The following is a 22638-nucleotide window of genomic DNA, read 5'->3' on the forward strand; positions in this document are numbered from 1 at the left end:
TTTTTTTTTTAAAAAGGATATTAAATAATGATGATGTTAGTTTAAGATGAAGTGAGAGTTGGGGGAGAGTTTAAAAAACTAAAAATTGAAGTGTTTTTTTTTGTAAAGTTTATTCAGTAGATAAGGAATATCTGAAATTTAAATGTGAATGGGATGGATAAGTTTTTTTAAATTTTTTCTTTAACTTTAAGGTGAAAGGACTGGTAATTCTGGTGTATATTATTTTCCTATTTTAGTTATAGAATGAAGGGAATAATGGTGAAAGTTATAAATTGAATTGTACAATTCTTAATGAGGCTTGAATTTTGTTTGTGGTTTATGCTCCATTTGTTGAAGATATAGATTTTGTTGTAGATGTGTTTTTATTATTTGGATATTTGAATTTTAACATAACGATTGGGGATATTTAAATGTGGTATTGGAGCTTTTATTGGATAACTATTCAAGAGTAAAAGGGAAAAATGGTGGAAGAGTACTAAAATTGAATTGTACAATGCTTAATGAGGTATGAATTTTGTTTTAAGATGGTGGTTTATGTGACTAATATGATGATAGATGTGAAGTTAGTTGATATTTGGTGAAGGTTTATCTCTATAGAGAAAGTTTTTTTCATCTTTTTTTTCATGCTACAATTTTTTTTAAGAATTGATTATTGTTTAAGAATTTTTGATAGATAATGTTACTAACTTTACTAATTTTTTATATTAAGTTTGAGTTAAATATATGTTTCATCTTAACTCCGTTTGTTAAATATATGCATTTAAGTTTGATTTAAATATGTTTTTATAAGTCTGATATCTTAGTATTAATTACTTTTCTTTACTTTTCTTTTTGTTAGTATTTTAATCGGTTATGTTTTTTTTTGTAAGTGGTTTTTTTTCTCACATATATTATTAACTTTATTAATTCTTCACTCTTTATTTTGGGGGGAAAGGGGGGGTTGGACTAATTTGAGTTGGGTTATTAATGTGTAATAATTATTGGGGAGGGTATAGTTTATTTAGATTACTGATACTGTATTGTAATTTTATTATTTTATTCTTAATTTTTTTAAATGTAATCCTATATGTTATTCATGTTATAAAATCTTAAATAAAGTTTTTTAAAAAAAGCATCAATCATCCCGGTGCCTCAACAACTATCGCCCAGTAGCACTAAATTCTACTGTGATGAAATGCTTCGTGAAGCTGGTCTTGGACAGAATTAACATGTACCTAAGCAAAGATCTGAACTCACTGCAATTTGCCTATTGTCACAATAGCTGCTCAGCAGATGCAATATTGCTGGTTCTCCACTGAGCTCTGGATCACCTCAGAAACAGAAATCATACATATGGCTGCTCTTCTTCAACTACAGATCAGCCATAACACCTATATTCACTCAGTGCTTGTGATAGTACAGATTCTATCACGAATGTGTATATGTACAGATTGTAGTGTAGGATGACAGTGATTGGCTGAGAGTGTAGCCAGACCTACTGGCAGGTCTTAAAGGATTGTTCCTAGCCAGACCAGGTCATTCTGGACTGGTCGACCTATTGTGATATGATCCAGTCTTTTAGTTACAAAAAGCCTTGGTTTGGATCAACAAGTCTTTTGTTCTTTCAATGCACACTACAGTGATGCTCAAGAAGCTACAAACTCTGGGCCTCTGTACCCCCACTGTAACTGGATCCTTGACTTTCTCATCAGAAGACTGCAATCATTATGAATTGGAAACAACGTCTCCTCCTCACTGATTATCAACATAGGTGCACCCCAAGGATCCATGCTTAAGCCATTGCTTTACTTATTAATGCATAATTTGAATGCTATCTACAAATTTGCCGATGACACCACAGTTCACACCAGAGGCAGAATCGCAAAAGGCAATGAGGGACCATACAAGAGGGAGGTAACAACCTTGCTCTCAACTTGAGCAAAACCAAGAAGATGATTGTGGACTTCAGGAGAAAGTCATGTGAAATGACCCAGTCCTCATGATAGGCTCAGTAGGGGAGAGGATCAAGAACTTCAAATTCCTTGGTGTCAACATCTCCGAAGTTCTGTACTGGAGTTCCATGTTGATGCAATTACAAAGAAAACTCACCAACAGCTATACTTTGTGAGGTGCTATGTCACCAAAAACTCTTGCAAACCTCTACAAGTGGTGGGCGTGGTGTGATGGCATAGGGAGAAGATGTGGAAAACACCTCTCCTGGCAGAATTAATTAATACCCAACTTTAATTTTTTTTTAATATTGAATAATTTCAAAACTCTTTAAGGTCTCAAAGGATAGCTGCAAAAAAAAAAAACCAGAACACAGACTGCAAAAAAATGGCTATATCTAAAGTTACAGTGATGGAAGAAGCTGGGCCTCACTTGATGACCCATCCTTTGATCTTGGCTCCAGTCATGATCTATTAAGCCTCCTTGGTTAAGAATTCAAACTCCAGTGCCACCATCTTGTGGAGCTGGAGAGGATGGTACTGGAACACTGAAGAAACTACAGAAATGACTGTAGAATCAATATGCATGCGCACTGCGGAAGTGATTGAGAGGGAGCCTGCAGACCCAACTTTTACTATGGTAGCAGGTCAAATGAGGGCCAAGAACAAAGCCTGTTTACAATTTCAACCACTGACTACATCTACAGAAGAAGAATAAGAGGTAGGTAGGAGTGGAAGGAGAAAGTCTTGTGCCATAATCACAGGAGAGGAATCAGAGAAGAAGATCAATATATTCAAGGTTAAATGGGGACATATTATGTTACCCTAAAACCTCTTGATCCACAGATTTTTGATAAAAATTTTGAAAAAATTGATTAAATCAGTGAAAAAATTGATGCAAATTTTGCAGAAGTGAAAGCAGATTTTACTACTCAACTGGGAGTTATTAGAGAAGAAATGACCGTAATGAAGACAGATATGGCAAAGTGTAATAAAACTGTTGATAAAATTAAAATTAAAGTTCAAAAATTTGAAGAAGACTTTCAGGAATGTTATATGGAGGTAAAAGAATGTAAAGACACAATCAACAAGATAGAAGATTCTTTTATGGTGTGCGAAATTCAGAAGAAAGATTTATTGCAAAAAGTTGATATATTGGAAAATCAGAGTAGAATAACATAAAAATTGTTGGTTTGCTGATGGAATTTGAGGGCACTAATCCAGTATATTTTAAAAAAAAATTGGCTGCCTGAAATTTTGAGACCAGAGAATTTTCCAAATGGTTTGGAACTTGATGGAGCATGTAGAGCTCTAAGGGAAAAAAAAATGTATCCGGGATAACCACCATGTTCTATTTTGATTAAATGTTTACGTTATCAAGATAGGGAAATGGTTTTGAAAATGGCAGTTCAAAAAGCCAGGGGAAAACAAAGCCCTTTAATGACTCAAAATAATGGAGTATTCTTCGATGCAGATTTGAGTGATGAAATTGTTAAAAGAAAAGAATTTAACCCAGCAAAGTCAATTTTGTGAAAGAACTGATATAGATTTCCTTTTCGAAACTCAGCAGTTCTTAATTTTTTTTTAATGGATAATTTCATGCACAATTTTTTGCTAATGAATCTGAAGTTTTGGAATTTGCTAATTCACTGCCTGAAAATAAGCAGAATGGAAGACAATGATATTTGTCTCAACAAATCGAAGGGGATCAAGAAAAATTGAAGGGAGAAATTCCAGCAGGAAGTCAGCTGACTGAGGTTCAAGTTGAAATTGATGATGATCTAGTCAATAGAGACCTTAAAGAAGCTTACCATACTTGATTGACTGATTGAAATTAAATTTTGATATTCTGTCTGGGGGAGGCAGATTCTTCTTTTTTTTTCCACTGTCTTCTTCTGAGGCCTTGTGCCACTAGAGGTGAAAGCCACTTCTTGTAATTAAAGGAGTTAGTGCTGATCTAATCTGCACTTTTGGGCTTTTTTGTTTTATTATTTTGTTATTATTTGGGATTTCTTACTTTCTATCTTTAGAAATGTAATATGTCTTGAAAGTTGGCTGAGGAGTTGGGACGACCCTGTGTGGAGAGGAGACTTGAGTATTTTAAAAATTATATTATGGCAACACATGGTTTGAATTAGGTAACGTTTAATGTGAATGGGTTCAATAATCCAATTAAAAGGAAGTGTTTTAGCTCATATTAAGAAGTTGAAAGTAGATATTGCCTTTTTGCAGGAAACTTATCTAACTGAAAAAGAACATCAAAAGTAAAAGAGAGAATGGGTTGGTCAAGTTATAGCTTTGTCTTTTAATTCTAAAGCACGAGGAGTGGCTATTTTAATTAATAAAAAGTTGCCATTTAAATTACAATCAACAATTATTGATCCTGTTGGTATATTTGTTTTGGTAAATTGTCAAACTTATTTAGAATCCTCCATTTTTATGAATGTGTATGCTTTTAATATAGATGATGAAAAATGCATTCAAGATGTTTTTCTTAATTTGGTAGAAGTAAATGGAAATATAATAATTGATGGAGATTTTAATTGATGTTTGGATCCAATTTTTGATAAATCTACAAAATCTTTAATGTAAACAAAAATAACTAGAATAATATTGATGTTAATGGAAGATTTAATTTGGTAGATATTTGGAGGAAATTGAATCCTAGAGAGAGAGAGATTATTCATTTTATTCTTATCAGTTTTATCCTATTCTAGAATAGATTTTTTTTTAAATTCAGATAATTTACAAGGAAGAATTGAATATATACAATATAAACCTAAAAATATATCATATCACTCACCATTATTGATGTCATATTTGAATTTTGATAGAATTGATTCAATTTATAGATGGAGATTTAATTTGTCATTATTAAAAAAATGCAGAATCTAGTGACTTTATGAGAAGGGCAGAGTGAACTGTATTAAAATAAATATTTTTACAAGGATTCAAAATCTTTTTCAGTCTATTCCTTGTTTAGTACCTCAATTTTTTTTTTTAAAGATCTCAATTCAATTGAAAGGATTTTTTTAATGTAAAAAGAAAATGAATAGGGTACCTTTGGAGAAATTAACTTGGAAATTTGAATTATTAGTTTACAACATCCACATTTTCTGAATTATTATAAAGCTGTACAATTGAAATTTACTAATGTTTGATTTAAATAAACCTTCAATTTGGACAAGTATAGAGTTAAATAAAATTGATGAGAAATCTATGTCAGAATTTATTTATAAATAGAATTCAATATTGTTAATTGGAAAGGATCCACCAATATTGAAACATTTAATTGAAATATGGAATAAAATTGATTGTGATAGGTGGAAAAAGGAAAGATTTGAGTGAAAATGTATTTATATCAAAATAAACTTTTCCCTTTTACTGTCAATAATCAGTTTTTAAAGATAGAATCAATTGGGGATTTAAAAAGATGAAGTTATTTTGAAGCAGGGAAGTTTGTATCTTTTAATCAGATGAAGGAAAATTTCAAGTTTCTATTAATACTTTTTTTGCTATTATCTGGTAGAGATATTTTTATTGGAAAAGGTAGGTTGTATTTTAAAAATACCAGACAATCTGCTTTGGAATTATTACTTATTAAGGGAGAAACAAATATGTTCATTTCTGAAGTGTATAAGTTATTACAAAATAAAATATTTAGGTTAAATGTTCATAAATCATGATTAAAATGGGAATCTGCCTTAAACAGGAAGATAGATGAAAATGTTTGGAGAAATTTATATAAGGATAGTATGACTAAGGTTATAAATGTAAGATATAGATTAGTACAATATAATTTTTTACATAAATTATATTTAACCCCTCAAAAATTAAAGAAATTTAATTTAATTTGTGTTTTAGATGTGGAGATGAGATAGGTTTTTTTTTCCATTCAATTTGAACTTGTTCTAAAGTTAAGACTTTTTCAATGCAAGTTAAATTATTTTGGAGCAAGTATTAAAATTGAGTCTTCCGTTTGATCCAAGGTTGTTTCTCTTAGGGGATATTAAGTCAATTGCCTTAGGACTAAGACTGACTATGTATCAAATTAAATTTTTACATTTAGCTTTGGCTGGTTCTAAAAAATGTTTGGCTATTACATGGAAATTTAATTTAATTTTAGGAATGCAAAGATGACATACTGAAATGAAATCCTGTATTCCCTTAGAAAAGATAATGTATAATTTGAGGGATAGTTATGATTTTATTTTTGTAAAAGTATGGAGCCCATACCTAAAAATTATTGGTATGAAGATTTAATCTCTCAACCCGCTCCAGTGGGTGTCTCGGTTTCCACAGCTAAATAGTTGATTATTGTTGTCTTTAAGTGATGATCTCCTTTCTTCTTTCTTCGTAGGGGGAAGGGGGAGGAGGGAGGGTGTTAGTGGAGGTTATGTGGGGTTTATTCAACTATATAATATCTGTATGGTTATAATTAATGTTATATGATTTAAAATTTATATATAAAATAATTATTAAAAAAACAGCATTCTGGCTGGTTGCATCACTGTCTGGTATGGAGGCACCAAATCTCAGGACAAACGAAAATCTCCAGAGGGTTGCTAGCTTGGCTTGCGACATCACAGGCACCAGACTTCACTTCATCAAGGACATCTACATGAGGCAGTGCCTATCCTTAAAGTCCCCCACCACCCAGGCTCTTCACCCACCCTCTTCACTCTGGTACCATTGGGAAAAAGTTACAGGTATAGCAGCCTGCTACCTGGGAGGTGACCTGATACACAAAATGATGGACAACCATGGCTATCTAGCAAAGCCTACGTAACCTAATGAACTTTCTTCCCAGCTGACAGCCCGCGCAGCGAAAACGTCAAGCAAACAGTGGCTGGAATGACATTGACATCACTTCTGCCAGCAACAGTGGTAAAACCAGACCCAGTGGCAGAAAACTGGGCCCATATAAGCAAGGGCAGGGAGAGCAAAAAAGCAGTCTTGACTATAACTGCTTTGAATATGTGTCCTTCTTCCATTTTCTGCTGCAGCACGCGCACTACATTGGTGACCCCGACCGATCCAAATGGCATTTGGACCACGCAGTTTCCTTGAGGCTGCCAATGTTTTGGTCATTGCAACCACCGGTGTGGTTCGAACAGGCTGAAGCTCAATTCCAGCTCCGACTGATCTCCGCTGATGCGATGAAGTACTACTATGTGATGAGTTTGCTCGAGCAGGACACAGCAGCAAGGGTCGTTGATTTCCCGCAGCAGCCTCTATGATGCTCTCAAAGAGCTTATAGCCCGCACTTTCAGGATCTCACGGCGTGAGCACACCATCAAACTGTTGCACACGGATGGCCTGGGGGACAGAGTCGAGGGGCACAAGCTTTGCCTGCCTTTCGAGCAGGTTTTTCTGGGACAGCTGCCCAAGGATATCCGACTGCTGCTTGCCAATGAAGATTTCAGTGACTCCAGGAAAGTCTCCACCCAGGCAGATGTGCTCTGGAGAACAAAAATAGACAGCAGCGCTATGGTGGAACAGGTCACTAGGCCATGCATACAGCGAACACCAAAACTGCAACAGTTGATGGAAAGGCAAGTAGACTCCTCATCGACCAACACTGTTTCAATCATCAGCAATGGGGTATGGAGGCCCGCCAATGCTGCCCGTCCCAGTGCACGTTCCAGGGAACTGCAGCGGCCAACTGTCTCTAATGGCTACGATGGTTAGCAAACGAGTCTGGGACTCCCTCTCAAGATGGCGTTTCCTGTTTGAGACGTGTACTGAGATCAGCGTCCTTCCACCTTCGGCCTATGACACCTGGATCAGGAAACCAGGGCTGTCCCTGAACAAGGTCCTTTGTTACCTGCACCATCCTACTCTGCTTTGGCAACAGCCATTTCACACACACTTTCACACTGCTCCTGGGTGCAGATTTCTTTTGGGCCCACTGTCTGCTAGTGGACCTCAAAGGGCAGCATTTGGTGCATGCCAGGACTTTCCAGACTTCCTCCCAGGGTGGAACTAAGTTACCGGGCCCCCACTTCGACGTCGTCACAGTGTCTAACAATGAATTCATGTGCATCCTGGTAGAATTCCCTTCCATTGTGGTGCCACAGTATACCTCAGCCGAGCCCAAGCACGGTGTATGGCACCACCTCTTGACAGAGGGCCCCCACTCCACGCTAGGGTGAGCCACCTTTTTCCTGAGAAACTCAACCTCATGAAGGAGCTTAAAAAGATGGAGGAGCTGGGATCATACAGCATTTTGACAGTCCCTGGGTCTCCCACCTGCACATGGTACTAAAGGCAGCGGGAGTGTTGAGGCCATGTGGAGACTACTGCCGCTTTATTGAAGCCACCACACCAGACAGATATCCTGTGCCGTATATACAGGATTTCACTGTGAACTTACAGGGGGCGTGGATATTCTTGAAGGTCAACATCATCCGGGACTATCATCAGACCCAGTCCACCCTGATGACATGCCTAAAATTGCTATCATCACCCCCTTTGGGCTGCTTGAGTTCCTAAGAATGCCTTTCAGGCTCAAAAATGCACTTCAGACCTTCCAGAGGATGATGGATGTGATGGGCCAGTATCTCAGGTTTGCATTCATTTGCCTGGACGACATCCTGAGAGCCAGCCACAATTGCAAGGAGCACACGGTCCATCTAAGACAATTGTGCACCTGCCTGAGTGACTTTGGCCTAAAATCAATCCGGCCAAATGTTAGCTCAGGCTAGAAACAATAGACTTCTTGGCACATGGAATCAACACTGGGTGACACCTTTGCCCGAAAGGTTAGAGGTCATCAGGCACTTCACCAAACTCCACACAGTGAGGGGCCTCCAAGAATTCATCGGTATGATCAGTTTTTACCAGCACTTCAGACCGGTGGCAGCCCTCAACATGTGCACTCTTTCGCACTAATAGTGGGAAGAAAAAAAAAAGAGATCACCTGGGACAGGGAAGCATCGGAGGCATTCCAGAAGGCTAAAGATGCACTGGCTTGCACTACCCAAACACTACACCCCCTAGACAAATGCCCTGACTGCCCTCACTGTAGGTGCTTCCAGCACAGCGATTGGGGGCGTACTCGAACAGTTGATCAAGGGGTAGTTTTAGCCCCTGACATTCTTTAGCAGACATCTCTGGGCAACTGAACAAATATAGCTCCTTTGATCATGAACTCTTGGCACTGTACTTTGTGGTTCGACATGTCAGGTAGTTTTTGAAAGGGAGGCATTTATACAGACCACAAGCCATTAACCTTCACCTTTAATAAAATGTCAAATCCATGGTTGACCAGACAGCAAAGACACCTATCCTATGTGTCTGAGTTCACCATGACACTGAACGCATTGCTCGGAAGGCCAATGTAGTGGCCGATGCACTGTCACGACCAGAGATCCAATCCATCCAGTCCCTGTCCCAGGGGATAGATTACTCAGCTCTGGCCAAGGCACATCAGACAGATCCTGAGATACCCACATACAGGACGGTGGTTTTAGGAATCAGGATAGAGGATGTTACCATCGGCCCAAGTACCTAGATGCTCCTGTGTGACGTATCCACTGGCAAACCCTGCCCCATCATACTGGCAGCCTGGAGATGGCAGGTTTTGGTTGTGGTGCACAACCTGGTGCACCTAGCCATCAGGACCGCCATCAAGATGATAGCCATCAGGTTCACCTGGCACAGCCTCTGAAAGCAGGTTAGGCAATATGCCAAGACCTGCACACACTGCCAGGCGTCAAACATACAGATGTACATCAAGGCACACCCCTTCCCCCAAAACCTTCAAGCCAGCACGACAAAGGTTCAGTCACATCCACCTAGACATTGTAGGACCACTGCTGGTCTTCCAAGGGGGAAAGATACCAATGGATAATGATCAATCACTTCACAATATGGTCAGAAGCAGTCTTATGGCAGAAACAATGACCAAGGCCTTGATCAATGGTATGAGCCTTGATCAACACCTGGGAGACAAGGTTTGGAGTTTCAGAGCACATGACTTCATATAGGTGTGACCAATTCACCTTGGGACTCAGGGCAACACTGGCTAACCTCCTGGAAACTCAACTCCATCACACCACAGCATATCACCCCCAGGCCAACAGGTTGGTGGAAGCAGTTTCACAGAAACCTGAAGGAAGCTCTGATGGCTCAGCTCAAGGGACCACATTGGACAGACAAACTATCATGGGTCCTCCTGGGGATCCACACAGCACCAAAAGAGGAATTCAACACCTCGGCGGCAGAAATTGTATATTGTGCACGCTTAGTCATCCTGGGGGAGTTCTTGGCTGCTGCCAAGAAGAACCACGAGCAGCAACATTGGAAAGACTAAGCACTCTAGCCATGACACAGCCTTCACAACAAAGCCAACCCAAAACATTTGTCCCCAAAGATCTGAAGGCATGCAAATACATCTTTGTGTGATGGGGAGCATGCCTCTGCAGCGGCCGTACAAGGGACCCTACTGAGTGACCAGACACAATGGATTCACATGCGTGCTGGATATTAGCAGTAAGGAGGAGACCTTCACTATCAACCACCTTAAACCAGCACATATGGATATTAGCCAAACGTTTGCCATGCAGCCCCCAACAATACAGGGGGTGGCTGCCAAAATCAAAAGACAGAGCCAGTATCGCTGGTTCTGGGGTGTTGGTGCAGCGGCCCGCTACCCAGGAGGTGACCCAGTGCACAAAATGGTGAACAAACACAGGGATTTTGCAAAGCTAATGGCCTTTCTTTTCGGCTGACTGTTTGCACGGCTGGAATGCCAACGACGTCACTTCTGCCAGCAACGGCAGGAAAACCAGGCCCAGCGGCAAGAATCTTGGCCTATATAAGCGAGGGCAGGGAGGGTAATAAATCAGTCTTGACTATAACCACATCGAGTATGTGTCCTTTGTCCACACTCTGCTGTAATGTGCACTACACTGGAGCTTAAGGACAAGCACTCAAAGGCACAAGGACAACTTCTTCTCCACTGCCAAAGACACTGACTTACTTTTTATGCACTATTTTTATATATTTATTGTTGTAAGATGGTTTACAATTTGAATGTTTAGACTATGATGCTGCGGCAAAACACCAAATTTCATGACACTAAATTCTGATTCTGATATTTCAGCACATTTTCAGAAATATGAAGTGTCATGAAATACTTTAAAATTACTTGATGAATTTTCAACATGGATGAATGATTAGAGCAGACTGCCATAAATCAATTTGTTATTTTAAAAACACTCCATTTTTTTCTCCTTGCTTCAACCTCTACATCCTACATATAGACAAACATTACATTTTTCCAATAATATTTGATTAGATGATTAAAAGTATGTATGAATAAAGTAAGACGTACATTAATTATGTTATTTTCCAAGAAATTGGCAATTTTATTTCATTTAATTGAGTATAATTCTTTTTATTGCTTGCTGCTCTGATTAAATGAGAATGCTACCCGGTTTGCACAACAAATGCCATGACTAATGCTTTGAGGATATAATTAATCAAAATTAAGTGACCCAAATGTCTGGCAGAGTCATGCATTCCAGGATCCTCATTTAAATATCAAAGCAACAACATATCAATTCTTTTTTTATTTTTTTTATTTTTTATTTTTTACACCATAAATCACATTAGCCACGATATACACTTTTTCTTTTTCACACATATACAGTGACTTTTTCTCCCCCCCCTCCTCCCAAGCCACCCCCCCACCCCCCCCCCTCTCATCCATTTTAGGTATACAATCTAGGTTGCATTAAACCAGTCAGACAATGTTGTCATTCAATAAAAATACACCAGAAATTCTACTGAGTCCATTCTTTTCTTTCCTTCTCCTTCCATCAACTTAGGTAATGTTTGTCCCCGGTAGGTTTTCACTGTTGTATTTAATGTAAGGCTCCCATACTTGTTCGAATATTTCAATATTATTTCTTAAACTATATGTTATTTTTTTCTAATGGAATACATTTATTCATTTCTATATACCATTGTTGTATTTTCAGATTATCTTCCAATTTCCAGGTTGACATAATACATTTTTTTGCTACGGCTAGGGCTATCTTAACAAATCTTTTTTGTGCATCCTCCAAATCAATTCCAAATTCTTTGTTTTTTATGTTACTTAGGAGAAAGATCTCTGGATTCTTTGGTATATTGTTTTCTGTTATTTTATTTAATATCTGATTGAGATCATCCCAAAATTTTTCTATTCTCTCACATGTCCAGATTGCATGAATTGTTGTTCCCATTTCTTTTTTACATCGAAAACATCTATCAGATACTGTTGGTCCCATTTATTTAACTTTTGCGGTGTAATGTATAGTCTGTGTAACCAATTATATTGTATCATACGTAGCCTCGTATTTATTGTATTTCTCATCGTTCCAGAACATAATTTCTCCCATGTTTCCTTTTTTATCTTTATATTTAAATCTTGTTCCCATTTTTGTTTAGTTTTACCATTTGTTTCCTCATTCTCCTTTTCTTGCAGTTTAATATACATATTTGTTATAAATCTTTTGATTAACATTGTATCTGTAATCACATATTCAAGGTTACTTCCCTCTGGTAAGCTCAAATTGCTTCCTAATTTATCCTTCAAGTAGGATCTCAGTTGGTAATATGCCAGCGCTGTATCTCCAGTTATATTGTACTTATCTCTCATTTGTTCAAAGGATAAGAATCTACTTCCTGAAAAACAATTTTCTATTCTTTTAATCCCTTTTTTTTCCCATTCTCTAAAGGAAAGGTTATCTATTGTAAAAGGGAGTAGCTTATTTGGCGTCAATATTAGTTTTGGTAATTGATAATTTGTTTTATTTCTTTCTACATGAATCTTTTTCCAAATATTGAGGAGATGATGTAATACTGGAGAAGTTCTATGTTGTACCAATTTTTCATCCCATTTATATAATATGTGTTCAGGTATCTTTCCCCCTATTTTATTTAATTCTAATCTCGTCCAGTCTGGTTTTTCCCTTGTTTGATAAAAATCTGATAGGTATCTTAATTGTGCGGCTCTATAATAATTTTTAAAGTTTGGCAATTGTAAGCCTCCTTGTTTATACCATTCTGTTAATTTATCTAGTGCTATCCTCGGTTTCCCCCATCTCCATAAAAATTTCCTTATTATTTTCTTCAACTCTTTGAAGAATTTTTCTGTCAGTTGTATTGGCAATGCCTGAAATAAGTATAATATCCTTGGAAAAATGTTCATTTTAATACAGTTTATCCTTCCTATCAGTGTTAGTGGTAGATCTTTCCAATGCTCTAAATTGTCCTGTAATTTTTTCATTAGTGGATTATAATTGAGTTTATATAATTGGCCTAGATTTTTGTTTATTTGTACACCTAGGTATCTTATTGCCTGCATTTGCCATCTGAATGGAGATTCCTTCTTAAATTTTGAGAAATCCGCATTATTCATAGGCATTGCTTCACTTTTATTTACGTTTATCTTGTAACCCGACACTTCTCCATATTCCTTCAATTTCTTATATAATTCTTTTATTGATAGTTCTGGTTCTGTTAAGTACACTATAACATCATCCGCAAATAGACTGATTTTATATTCCCTGTCTTTTATTTTTATTCCTTTTATATTATTATCTATTGTTATCAATTCTGCTAGTGGTTCTATAGCTAGCGCAAACAATAAAGGTGATAGTGGGCATCCCTGCCGCGTTGACCTGCTTAAGTTAAATTGCTTTGATACATGTCCATTTACTGTCACTTTCGCTAACGGTCCCTTATATTAATGCTTTAATCCAATTAATATACTTCTCCGGTAAACTGAATTTTTGCAATACTTTGAACAAATAATTCCATTCTACTCTGTCGAAGGCCTTCTCTGCGTCTAAAGCAACTGCTACTGCAGGTGCTTTATTTCCTTGTACTGCATGAATTAAGTTAATAAATTTACAAATATTGTCTGTTGTGCGTCTTTTTTTGATAAATCCAGTTTGGTCTAAATTTACCATTTTCGGTACCTGTTCTGCTAATCTGTTTGCTAATAGTTTAGCTATTATCTTATAATCTGTGTTTAGCAAAGATATTGGTCTATATGACGCTGGTGAGAGTGGATCTTTCCCTTGTTTTAGTATTACTGTAATTATTGATATTTTACATGAATCTGGTAAGCTTTGTGTTTCATCAATCTGGTTGATTACATCCAGGAGGGGCGGTATTAATAAGTCTTTAAATGTTTTGTAGAATTCTATTGGAAATCCATCCTCTCCTGGTGTCTTATTATTTGGTAACTTTTTTATTATCTCTTGTATTTCTACTGTTCCAAATGGTTCTGTTAATTTATTTTGTTCCTCTATTTGTAGTTTTGGTAGTTCAATTTTAGTCAAAAATTCATCTATTTTCCCTTCTTTCCCTTCGTTTTCAGTTCGGTATAATTGTTCATAGAATTCTCTAAAGTTTTCCTTAATTTCTTTTGGATTATATGTAATTTGTTTGTCTTTTTTCCTTGATGCCAATACCATTTTCTTAGCTTGTTCTGTCTTAAGCTGCCATGCTAGGATTTTGTGCGTTTTTTCACCTAGTTCATAATATTTCTGTTTTGTCTTCATTATATTCTTCTCTACCTTATATGTTTGTAATGTTTCATATTTTATTTTTTTATCTGCCAATTCTCTTCTTTTAGTTGTATTTTCCTTCATTGCTAATTTTTTTTCTATGTTTACTATTTCCCTTTCCAACTGGTCTGTTTCCTGATTATAGTCCTTCTTCATCTTGGTTACATAACTTATTATTTGCCCTCTAATGAATGCTTTCATTGCGTCCCATAGTATAAACTTATCTTCCACTGATGCCGTATTTACTTCAAAATACATTTTTAATTGTTTTTCAATAAATTCTCTAAAATCCTGTCTTTTAAGTAGCATGGGGTTTAATCTCCATCTATACATTCTTGGAGGGATGTCCTCTAGCTTTACTGTCAATATTAAGGGTGAATGGTCCGATAGTATTCTCGCTTTATATTCTGTTTTTCTTACTCTATCCTGCATACTAGCTGATAACAAAAATAGGTCTATTCTTGAGTATGTTTTATGTCTAGCCGAGTAGTATGAGTATTCCTGTTCTTTTGGGTTTTGTTTCCTCCATATATCCAAAAGTTTCATTTCTTGCATTGATTTAATTATAAATTTGGTTACTTTGTTCTTTCTGTTAATTTTTTTCCACGTTTTATCCATATTTGGATCCAAATTCAGGTTGAAATCCCCTCCTATTAGTATGTTCCCTTGCGTATTAGCTACCTTCAAAAAGATATCTTGCATAAACTTTTGATCTTCTTCGTTAGGTGAATATACATTAAGTAGATTCCAAAACTCCGAATATATCTGACATATAATCATAACATATCTCCCTGCTGGATCTATTATTTCCTCTTCTATTTTAAATGGCACATTTTTACTAATTAATATAGCCACTCCTCTTGCTTTTGAATTATACGATGCTGCTGTTACATGTCCTACCCAATCTCTCTTTAATTTCTTGTGCTCCAATTCAGTTAAGTGTGTTTCTTGGACAAATGCTATATCAATTTTTTCCTTTTTCAGTAAATTTAGTAGTTTCTTCCTTTTAATTTGGTTATGTATTCCATTAATATTTAAAGTCATATAGTTCAGCGTAGCCATTTTATACTTTGTTTATCTTCTCTTTCCGTTTTTCCATCATTACCTTTCCTCCTTTTCCATTTCTGTTTTCTTATTTTCAACTCTTTATAAGACAACATTCCTACAACATCCAACATTTTCCTTATTCTCCTATTTCTATCTTATTTATCCCCAATCTCCCCTTCCCCTCCTGAGTTGTCCTTTATCCCTTGTTGGACAACCACATCTCCCCTCTCCATTTGGATTTGCGAATCCACTCGCAAGCGTCAACTGATTTTGCAGTGACCGCTATTTCCCCCCACCCAGCCCCCCCCAGAAAAGATTTCACTTTTCATATGTAACAAAGGTCACTCTTTTAATTCCCTCCTTATTCTCTCTATTCCATTACCTTCCCTTATTCATTCTTGTCTATACTATCTATATTTACCTCTAAGTACAGATACATTCACGTATGCACATTGTATCTATTCACTCTTATACCTCTTTACCCACATACATATCAATCGTGATCATTTTTACTCTCATTACCTGTCTTCATCCCTCAGTCTATTTTAGTAATTGTTCTGCAAATTTTCGTGCTTCTTCTGGGTCCGAGAATAGTCTGTTTTGTTGTCCTGGAATAAATATTTTCAATACCGCTGATTGCTTTAGTATAAATTTATACCCTTTCTTCCATAAAATCGCCTTTGCTGTATTGAACTCCTTTCTCTTCTTTAGGAGTTCAAAACTTATATCTGGATAAATGAAGATTTTTTGCCCTTTATACTCCAGTGGTTTGTTGCCCTCTCTTAGTTTTTCCATTGTCTTCTCCAGTACCTTTTCTCTTGTAGTATATCTTAGGAATTTTACTACAATAGATCTTGGTTTTTGTTGTGGTTGTGGTTTAGAGGCCAATGCTCTATGTGCCCTTTCTATTTCCATTTCTTGCTGTAGTTCTGGACATCCTAGGGTCTTAGGGATCCAATCTTTTATAAACTCCCTCATATTCTTGCCTTCTTCATCTTCCTTAAGGCACACTATCTTTATGTTATTTCTTCTGTTATAATTTTCCATTATATCTATTTTTTGAGCTAACAGTTCTTGTGTCTCTATCGCTTTTTTATTAGATTCCTCCAATTTCTTTTTTAAGTCTTCTACCTCCATTTCTGCTGCTACTGCCCGCTCTTCCATCTTGTCCATTTTCTTTCCCATTTCTGTTAAGGTCATATCTATTTTATTCATTTTCTCTTCTGTGTTGTTTATTCTTTTTCTTAAATCATTAAATTCCTGTGTTTGCCATTCTTTAAATGACTCCATGTATCCTTTAATAAGAGAAAGTACAACCTTTATCTTGCCTTTCTCTTCTTCTTCTATTTCACTGTACTCTTCCTCTTCCTCTTCTTCTTCCTCTGGGTTGGCCATCTGTTGTTTCTTTGTTGCCCTTTTCTTCTCTTCTTTCTTGTTTCCATTGTCTTCTGTGTTCTCTTCTTGCTGCAGGTGTTCTGCAGCTGTCGTTGCCGGCTGTGGAGATCGACTCCCCAGCTGGTCCCCCCTCCCGTCGGTGTGTTTTTTTTTCATGCGCATCGTGCATGCGCGAGGAGTCGAGCATGCGCGGTTGCGCACTTTTACTCGGCTCAGCGAGCCATTTTTGTAGTCCATTATCTACCGACCTGAGGGAGCGGGTTTCTCTCTCCACTGTGGGCCTCTTCGAACAGGTAAGGCCTTCACCTTCTTCCTCCGTTGTCTTCTCATCCTCTCTTCTTACCGTTGCTTTCGATTTTTCTTTTTTTGTCGCCATCTTCTTTCCACCTTTATACTCACTTTTCTTTAACTTTTATTTCTGTGCCTTTGTGTTTTCCTTTGTTTTTCCCGACTTTTCTGGAGAGGGCTGGAGTTCACCGTCCGGCCACTACTCCATCACGTGACTCCTCCCAACATATCAATTCTTAAAGGAACCTTTTGCAGATCTGTTGACTAATGGTAAACTCAGGATGTGCAAGATGAAAAACATGGCAATTAACCCGATGGGCACGACAGATAAGGCATATTCACTAATAACAGAAGTTTTATGGAAACAACAAACTTCTTTAAATGAAATTGAAACCTGGTGAACTATTTTAAAGCAAAACCAAATATAAAATGCACGTATGTCTCAAGCCAGGTTACCCAAAGCAAAATAGACAGAGGTGTCTGGCAAATGCCTCAGAAGATTTTAATCAGGGACTAATTATAACCCTGCTCTAAAATTCTGCAGCATTTACTGATGAGCTGTGTCTAGAATTTTGAAAGCCAGGGATTTATCTTCTTTTTATGATGCTAAGTGAAAGTGCTGCCAGCTTCCTCATCTCCCAGACCCTACCATAGGGTCATTCCTGCATGCAGACCAACCATCTGCAGGTAACATGAATTTTTCAACTCAGAAAAATCCTGAAATATGGTGCTAAGATCCAAGGTCCAATTTGAGATGAAACTCTGGCTCCCAGCATCCAAGATCAAAATCATAAATTCTTAAGGTTGGGCATGGGAATATTTTGGTAGGGCTTGGAGCTTAAGAATATTTTAGTGGGGTGTAAGAATATTTTGGGAAATAATTAAAAAGTTGGCTTGAAAAAATAAATGTTACGTTGGTGTGAAAGTTGTGGCTTGGCAACACTGTCAATACAACACAATTGTAGTAACTTCCAAGTAAAATCACTTTGTTCATTTTATTTTCATAACGTGTTTTTGCTCTTCTTATTTTAACTGTTGTTATCCATGGTTACATAATAATCATATTTTTTTTCTGACCAGTCTTATTATCATCCATTCTAAGTTATCTCATTGGCGACAAGGATTGTATATTATCTCAACAATCATCTGTCCATCCATACCCCTTTACCTTTTTTAGTTCAGTAGTGAGTAATACCTGTATCTGTACATATCTTTGTGCACTAACATATTGATGGGGAGGTGGGGAGGGGTCCACCCCAGGTGGACCCCTGAGGGAGTCTGAGGGACATAGCCTGAGGGAAATGCCAAAATCAGAAAAAAATAGGGACCCCAGAAAGTGAGTTATTTAACTTACATTTTTGAGAAACTAAGTACATTGAACAAGCAACACCAAGTAGCAAATATGATGCTTGTTGATGCAAAAACAAAAATATTTGGATTCACAACATTTCTAGAATTATGCCAAAGGAATATTTCTGCGAGAAATTTCAATCAATTATATTGTTTGAATAAGTGTGAGGTAATTAATGCTGCTAGAAACGTAATTGTTGACCATTTGAAAATGTTGGATACCAACTTCAATGATAGATTTTGTGATTTTAAGGGAATGGATTTTCCCTCTTGGTTAACTCAGCCATTGCTGGGGGATTATCTGAAGTTTCAGTGCAATACCAAGAAGAGTTATATGAGTTGCAACATGATGAATCTATGAAAACTCAGTTCAAAGTGAAAGGAACCATGATGTGGCTGTCTAACAAGATCGAAAAGAAATACCCAAACTTGACTACTTTACCAAGGGAACTATTGATACATTTTCCATCATCTTATTTAATAAAAATGTGGCTTCAGTGATGTTATTAATTTGCTACAAGCTAAGAGAAGTAAATACAAAACATGGAGATTTAAGGTTGAAACTAACAAAATTAGTTCCACGAATCAAAAAAATCTGTAGCCAGCATCAGGGGCAAGGTTCCCACTGAAGTGACGACAATTAGTGAATGTGTGTTTGAAATGGTTGACATATTGAAGTAGTAATTGAATATGAAATATGTGCTCCAGTGTACTCCTGACCTTAATAGCACTGAAATACACTTGCAGTAAATGGCTTAATTAAAACTTTTTTTGAATATAAAACTTTTTTTGCTAATGGTGAGGCGTACGTTTTTTTGAAAAATTAAAGTAGGGCCTAGGGCAAAAAAGGTTGAGAACCACTGATCTAAAGAGATCATAGAAAATCAGTAATGCAGCTGGTAAAACTCCTGACTACTAGCTCCAATGACATAGCTTCAAACCTAACTTCTGGTGCTGTGTGAAGATTGCACCATGTTCTCTGATAACTGCATGATTTTCCTCTGCATGACCCAATCTTTTTTTCAAAATCCCAAAGAAATAAAGGTTGAAAGGTTATACAAATAATACTTGTGCAAATTTTTTGTGTGTAAGTGTGAAGTAGAATCTTGGCGGCAAGGAGGAGGATGGGAGGGAGTGGGAAACTGATGGGAATGCCATGAGAAAACATTGCAAGAAAATTAATAGGGAGATGGAATTGCTCTGATGATGTGAATGGCCCTCTGTGTCATTGGTTCAGGCTAACCTCAGAATGTGACATTAATTACATGCCATAATACCTTATGTAATTAATGTCACATCCTGAGGTTAGCCTGAACCAATTTCTCCTCATGTTTCCCTCTTTTGGGATCTCACGGCTCTTACAATCTCCTGACTTTCATCAACTGATATGCAAATTTATTACAAGTGATGCATGAAATGCATGATCTTTGCGTTATCACATTAGCTATTAACTGTGTGTGAATTAGGCACCACATAACAGATAAGATTATAGAAATCTAAAAGCATAACTGTTTTTCAATCTATGGTCTTACTCTACTCCAGTATGGAGATAGAATGTTATATAATTTGATTCTTTACTCCTCAAGAAAATCACAGTTCTATGACTGGATTTTGTACTCCTCAAGAAAGCTACATTACTTTTATCATGCAACCATTTTATGTAGAACACAGAAGTGATCAACTGTTTAAATCTCCTTCATAACTATGAAATATTTTATCAAAATTTTCCTTGTTACATCAACTCCATCCAAAGCTGCTTTTCATTTACCTCCCAATGCAAATATTTCTCTTAAATTATAAATTAATTACTGACTCCCTTCTTATCCCTCACATTCAAAATTCAATTTATTCTGCAGTATTTCTTATTGGCAGTATTTTAGAGACACAAATCATAGTTGTAAGTATATTAACGTGTTTATATGCTTTCAGTGTTTGAAAGATATGAACAATTTGATCAAAACAACTTTACAGAATATCATTTTTGTTCACCCTTCTCCATCCTCAACTCAATAAGTTGTATTTGTAATCATAAACCTTAACTGACATCAGAAGAAATCATTCAACATCATGCTGGATGTATAAGTAGTTCTTATTCAATATTTCACTCCATTAAAGAGCAAGGAGACATATTTAAAATGACATTTGGACAAACTGGTTCTCCTTCATGGGGATGTTTACAACTGGTGATTTTCACCTGAAGTGTTGAATTCCAAACTGATCTGACGATTTTGAATTGCACCCATTAGCAGATCTTCAACTTTTGTTTACTTTGTCCAAAACAGATATTGTGAGAAGCATAAAAGTTAATACACAATGCTAGAGAAACTCAGCAGGCCAAACAGTGTACTTTCTAGCAACAATACAGATATATATTACCAATGTGTTGGGCCTGAGCCACGGTTTGAGTTGTTTGACCTGCTGAGTTTCTCCAGCATCCGGTTTTTACTTCAATCACAGTGTCTACAGAATTTCATGATTTACTATTATGAGAAGCATTTTCTTTTGAGGTTCATGCTCAATGTACAAAACATTTTCTTAGACCCCTCACTACCCATGAAATTGTTCATAATTTCCACTCCTTTTTGTATGATGTACTTACTGACTTTTGTTGCTAGGACAGAAATGTTATACTGGGAAATATCCTCTCTGTCCAATATGTCATTGGTGGCAATAGTTCCATCAATCTCATCGATGGTGAAGTATCTCTCTTGGTTACTGCTTTCATCAATCGAGTACCTAGGTTGTCAATAAAATAAGAGTTTTCACATTAATATTTTCACATTCCATGGAATTAAGAATCATGTCATTAATCCAGTTAAATGCTTTTCAAATGTTTTTATTTCAAGTCATTTATCTTGATGTGGAGAAGAAGGGATGAGAATTGTGTGGAGGATAGAAATTTGTTCAATTTGCTCATGATTGTGAATGCTCAAATATTTCAGTCTTTTTTAAAGACTGAAATCAATTGTTTTTGTCTGTTTAAGCAATCAACAAGTACGAGTATCTGGTAAGAAAATGGAAGTGATGTAGGAAGGAGATTAACCATGATAACGAATTGTGGAGCTTGCTAATGGGTCCACATTTCTCCTCTCAGTTTGTTGTTCAAAAGAAATCATCAAAGATTTGACTTTATTATTCACTCTGCATATAAATACGAACATAAATTAAACTGCCAGATTTAGAAATAAACTAAAATGACTCATGAGTATCTGTCAACCAAATCATTTCAACTCTTGTCAAAAAAAATTGTTAAATAACTGCCCTAAATTAGGCTCCTTGAATAACAACAGTATAAGGGGTTGGTACATAATTTGCAATGCACTAATTTGGAATTGCACACTTATAATAGCATTTGTATAAGCAATAAACTAGAACACGAACAAAAGCTCAATAACAACTTCAATGAAACATGACAGTACAAGCACAGTTCTTATTACAAAACCTATAACATGCAAAATCAAATTAAACAACACATTGGTACTTGAAGGCCTGAAGGAGGAACATTAATCCTGCAAGTTCAACATTTTTTTGTTCATATCTGTTGGGTCTGAAATACAGACAGTTGAAAAATATTATGTTAAGATACAAGTTTGATAATCTGAAAAAAAAACAGAAATGCTGGAGAAACTCAGCAGGTCCAACAGTGCCTTTATGTAGCAAAGGAGAAGATACATCACCAATGTTTTGGGCCACCTAGCCTAGACTCCTCCCCCCCTTGTAGTGTTTTTCCCCCCTCTCATGTTTCCCCACACCTTGATGAAGGGCTCAAGCCCAAAACGTTTGTGATGTAACTTCACGTTTGCTACCTAAAGGCACCTGCTGAGTTTCTCCAGTATTTTTGTGTTTTTTTCAAGTTTGACAATCTGATCATTATAAACCCTTTTTAACTTTTGGAATTATTTAGGGTGTTACGTCATGATAAAAAAAAATTAAAAGTAACTGTATCTAATCTTAAACAATTCATACCCTAACTACAGAAATTATCTTCAGATGGATTAACTGACCATCCCAGGTATCTTCCCACACAGATTTAGTAACTTTATCAAGGAGTTTGCAATGAA

At 36.6% G+C, this 22638-nt stretch overlaps 1 protein-coding gene across 4 annotated transcripts in view; it reads right to left on the reverse strand.

Moving 5' to 3' along the window:
• Positions 1 to 22638, reverse strand: part of LOC138749263 (cadherin-12-like) — a 352525-nt gene that overhangs the window by 142139 nt on the left and 187748 nt on the right. For all 4 annotated transcript variants that reach the window (XM_069910439.1, XM_069910443.1, XM_069910449.1 and 1 more), the window contains exon 8: positions 21177 to 21313. In XM_069910439.1, the coding sequence (XP_069766540.1) occupies positions 21177 to 21313 (137 nt within the window). The remainder of the gene's footprint in view (positions 1 to 21176; positions 21314 to 22638) is intronic.

The sequence above is a fragment of the Narcine bancroftii genome, chromosome 1 (assembly GCF_036971445.1).
Source record: "Narcine bancroftii isolate sNarBan1 chromosome 1, sNarBan1.hap1, whole genome shotgun sequence".
NCBI classification, from domain to species: domain Eukaryota; kingdom Metazoa; phylum Chordata; class Chondrichthyes; order Torpediniformes; family Narcinidae; genus Narcine; species Narcine bancroftii.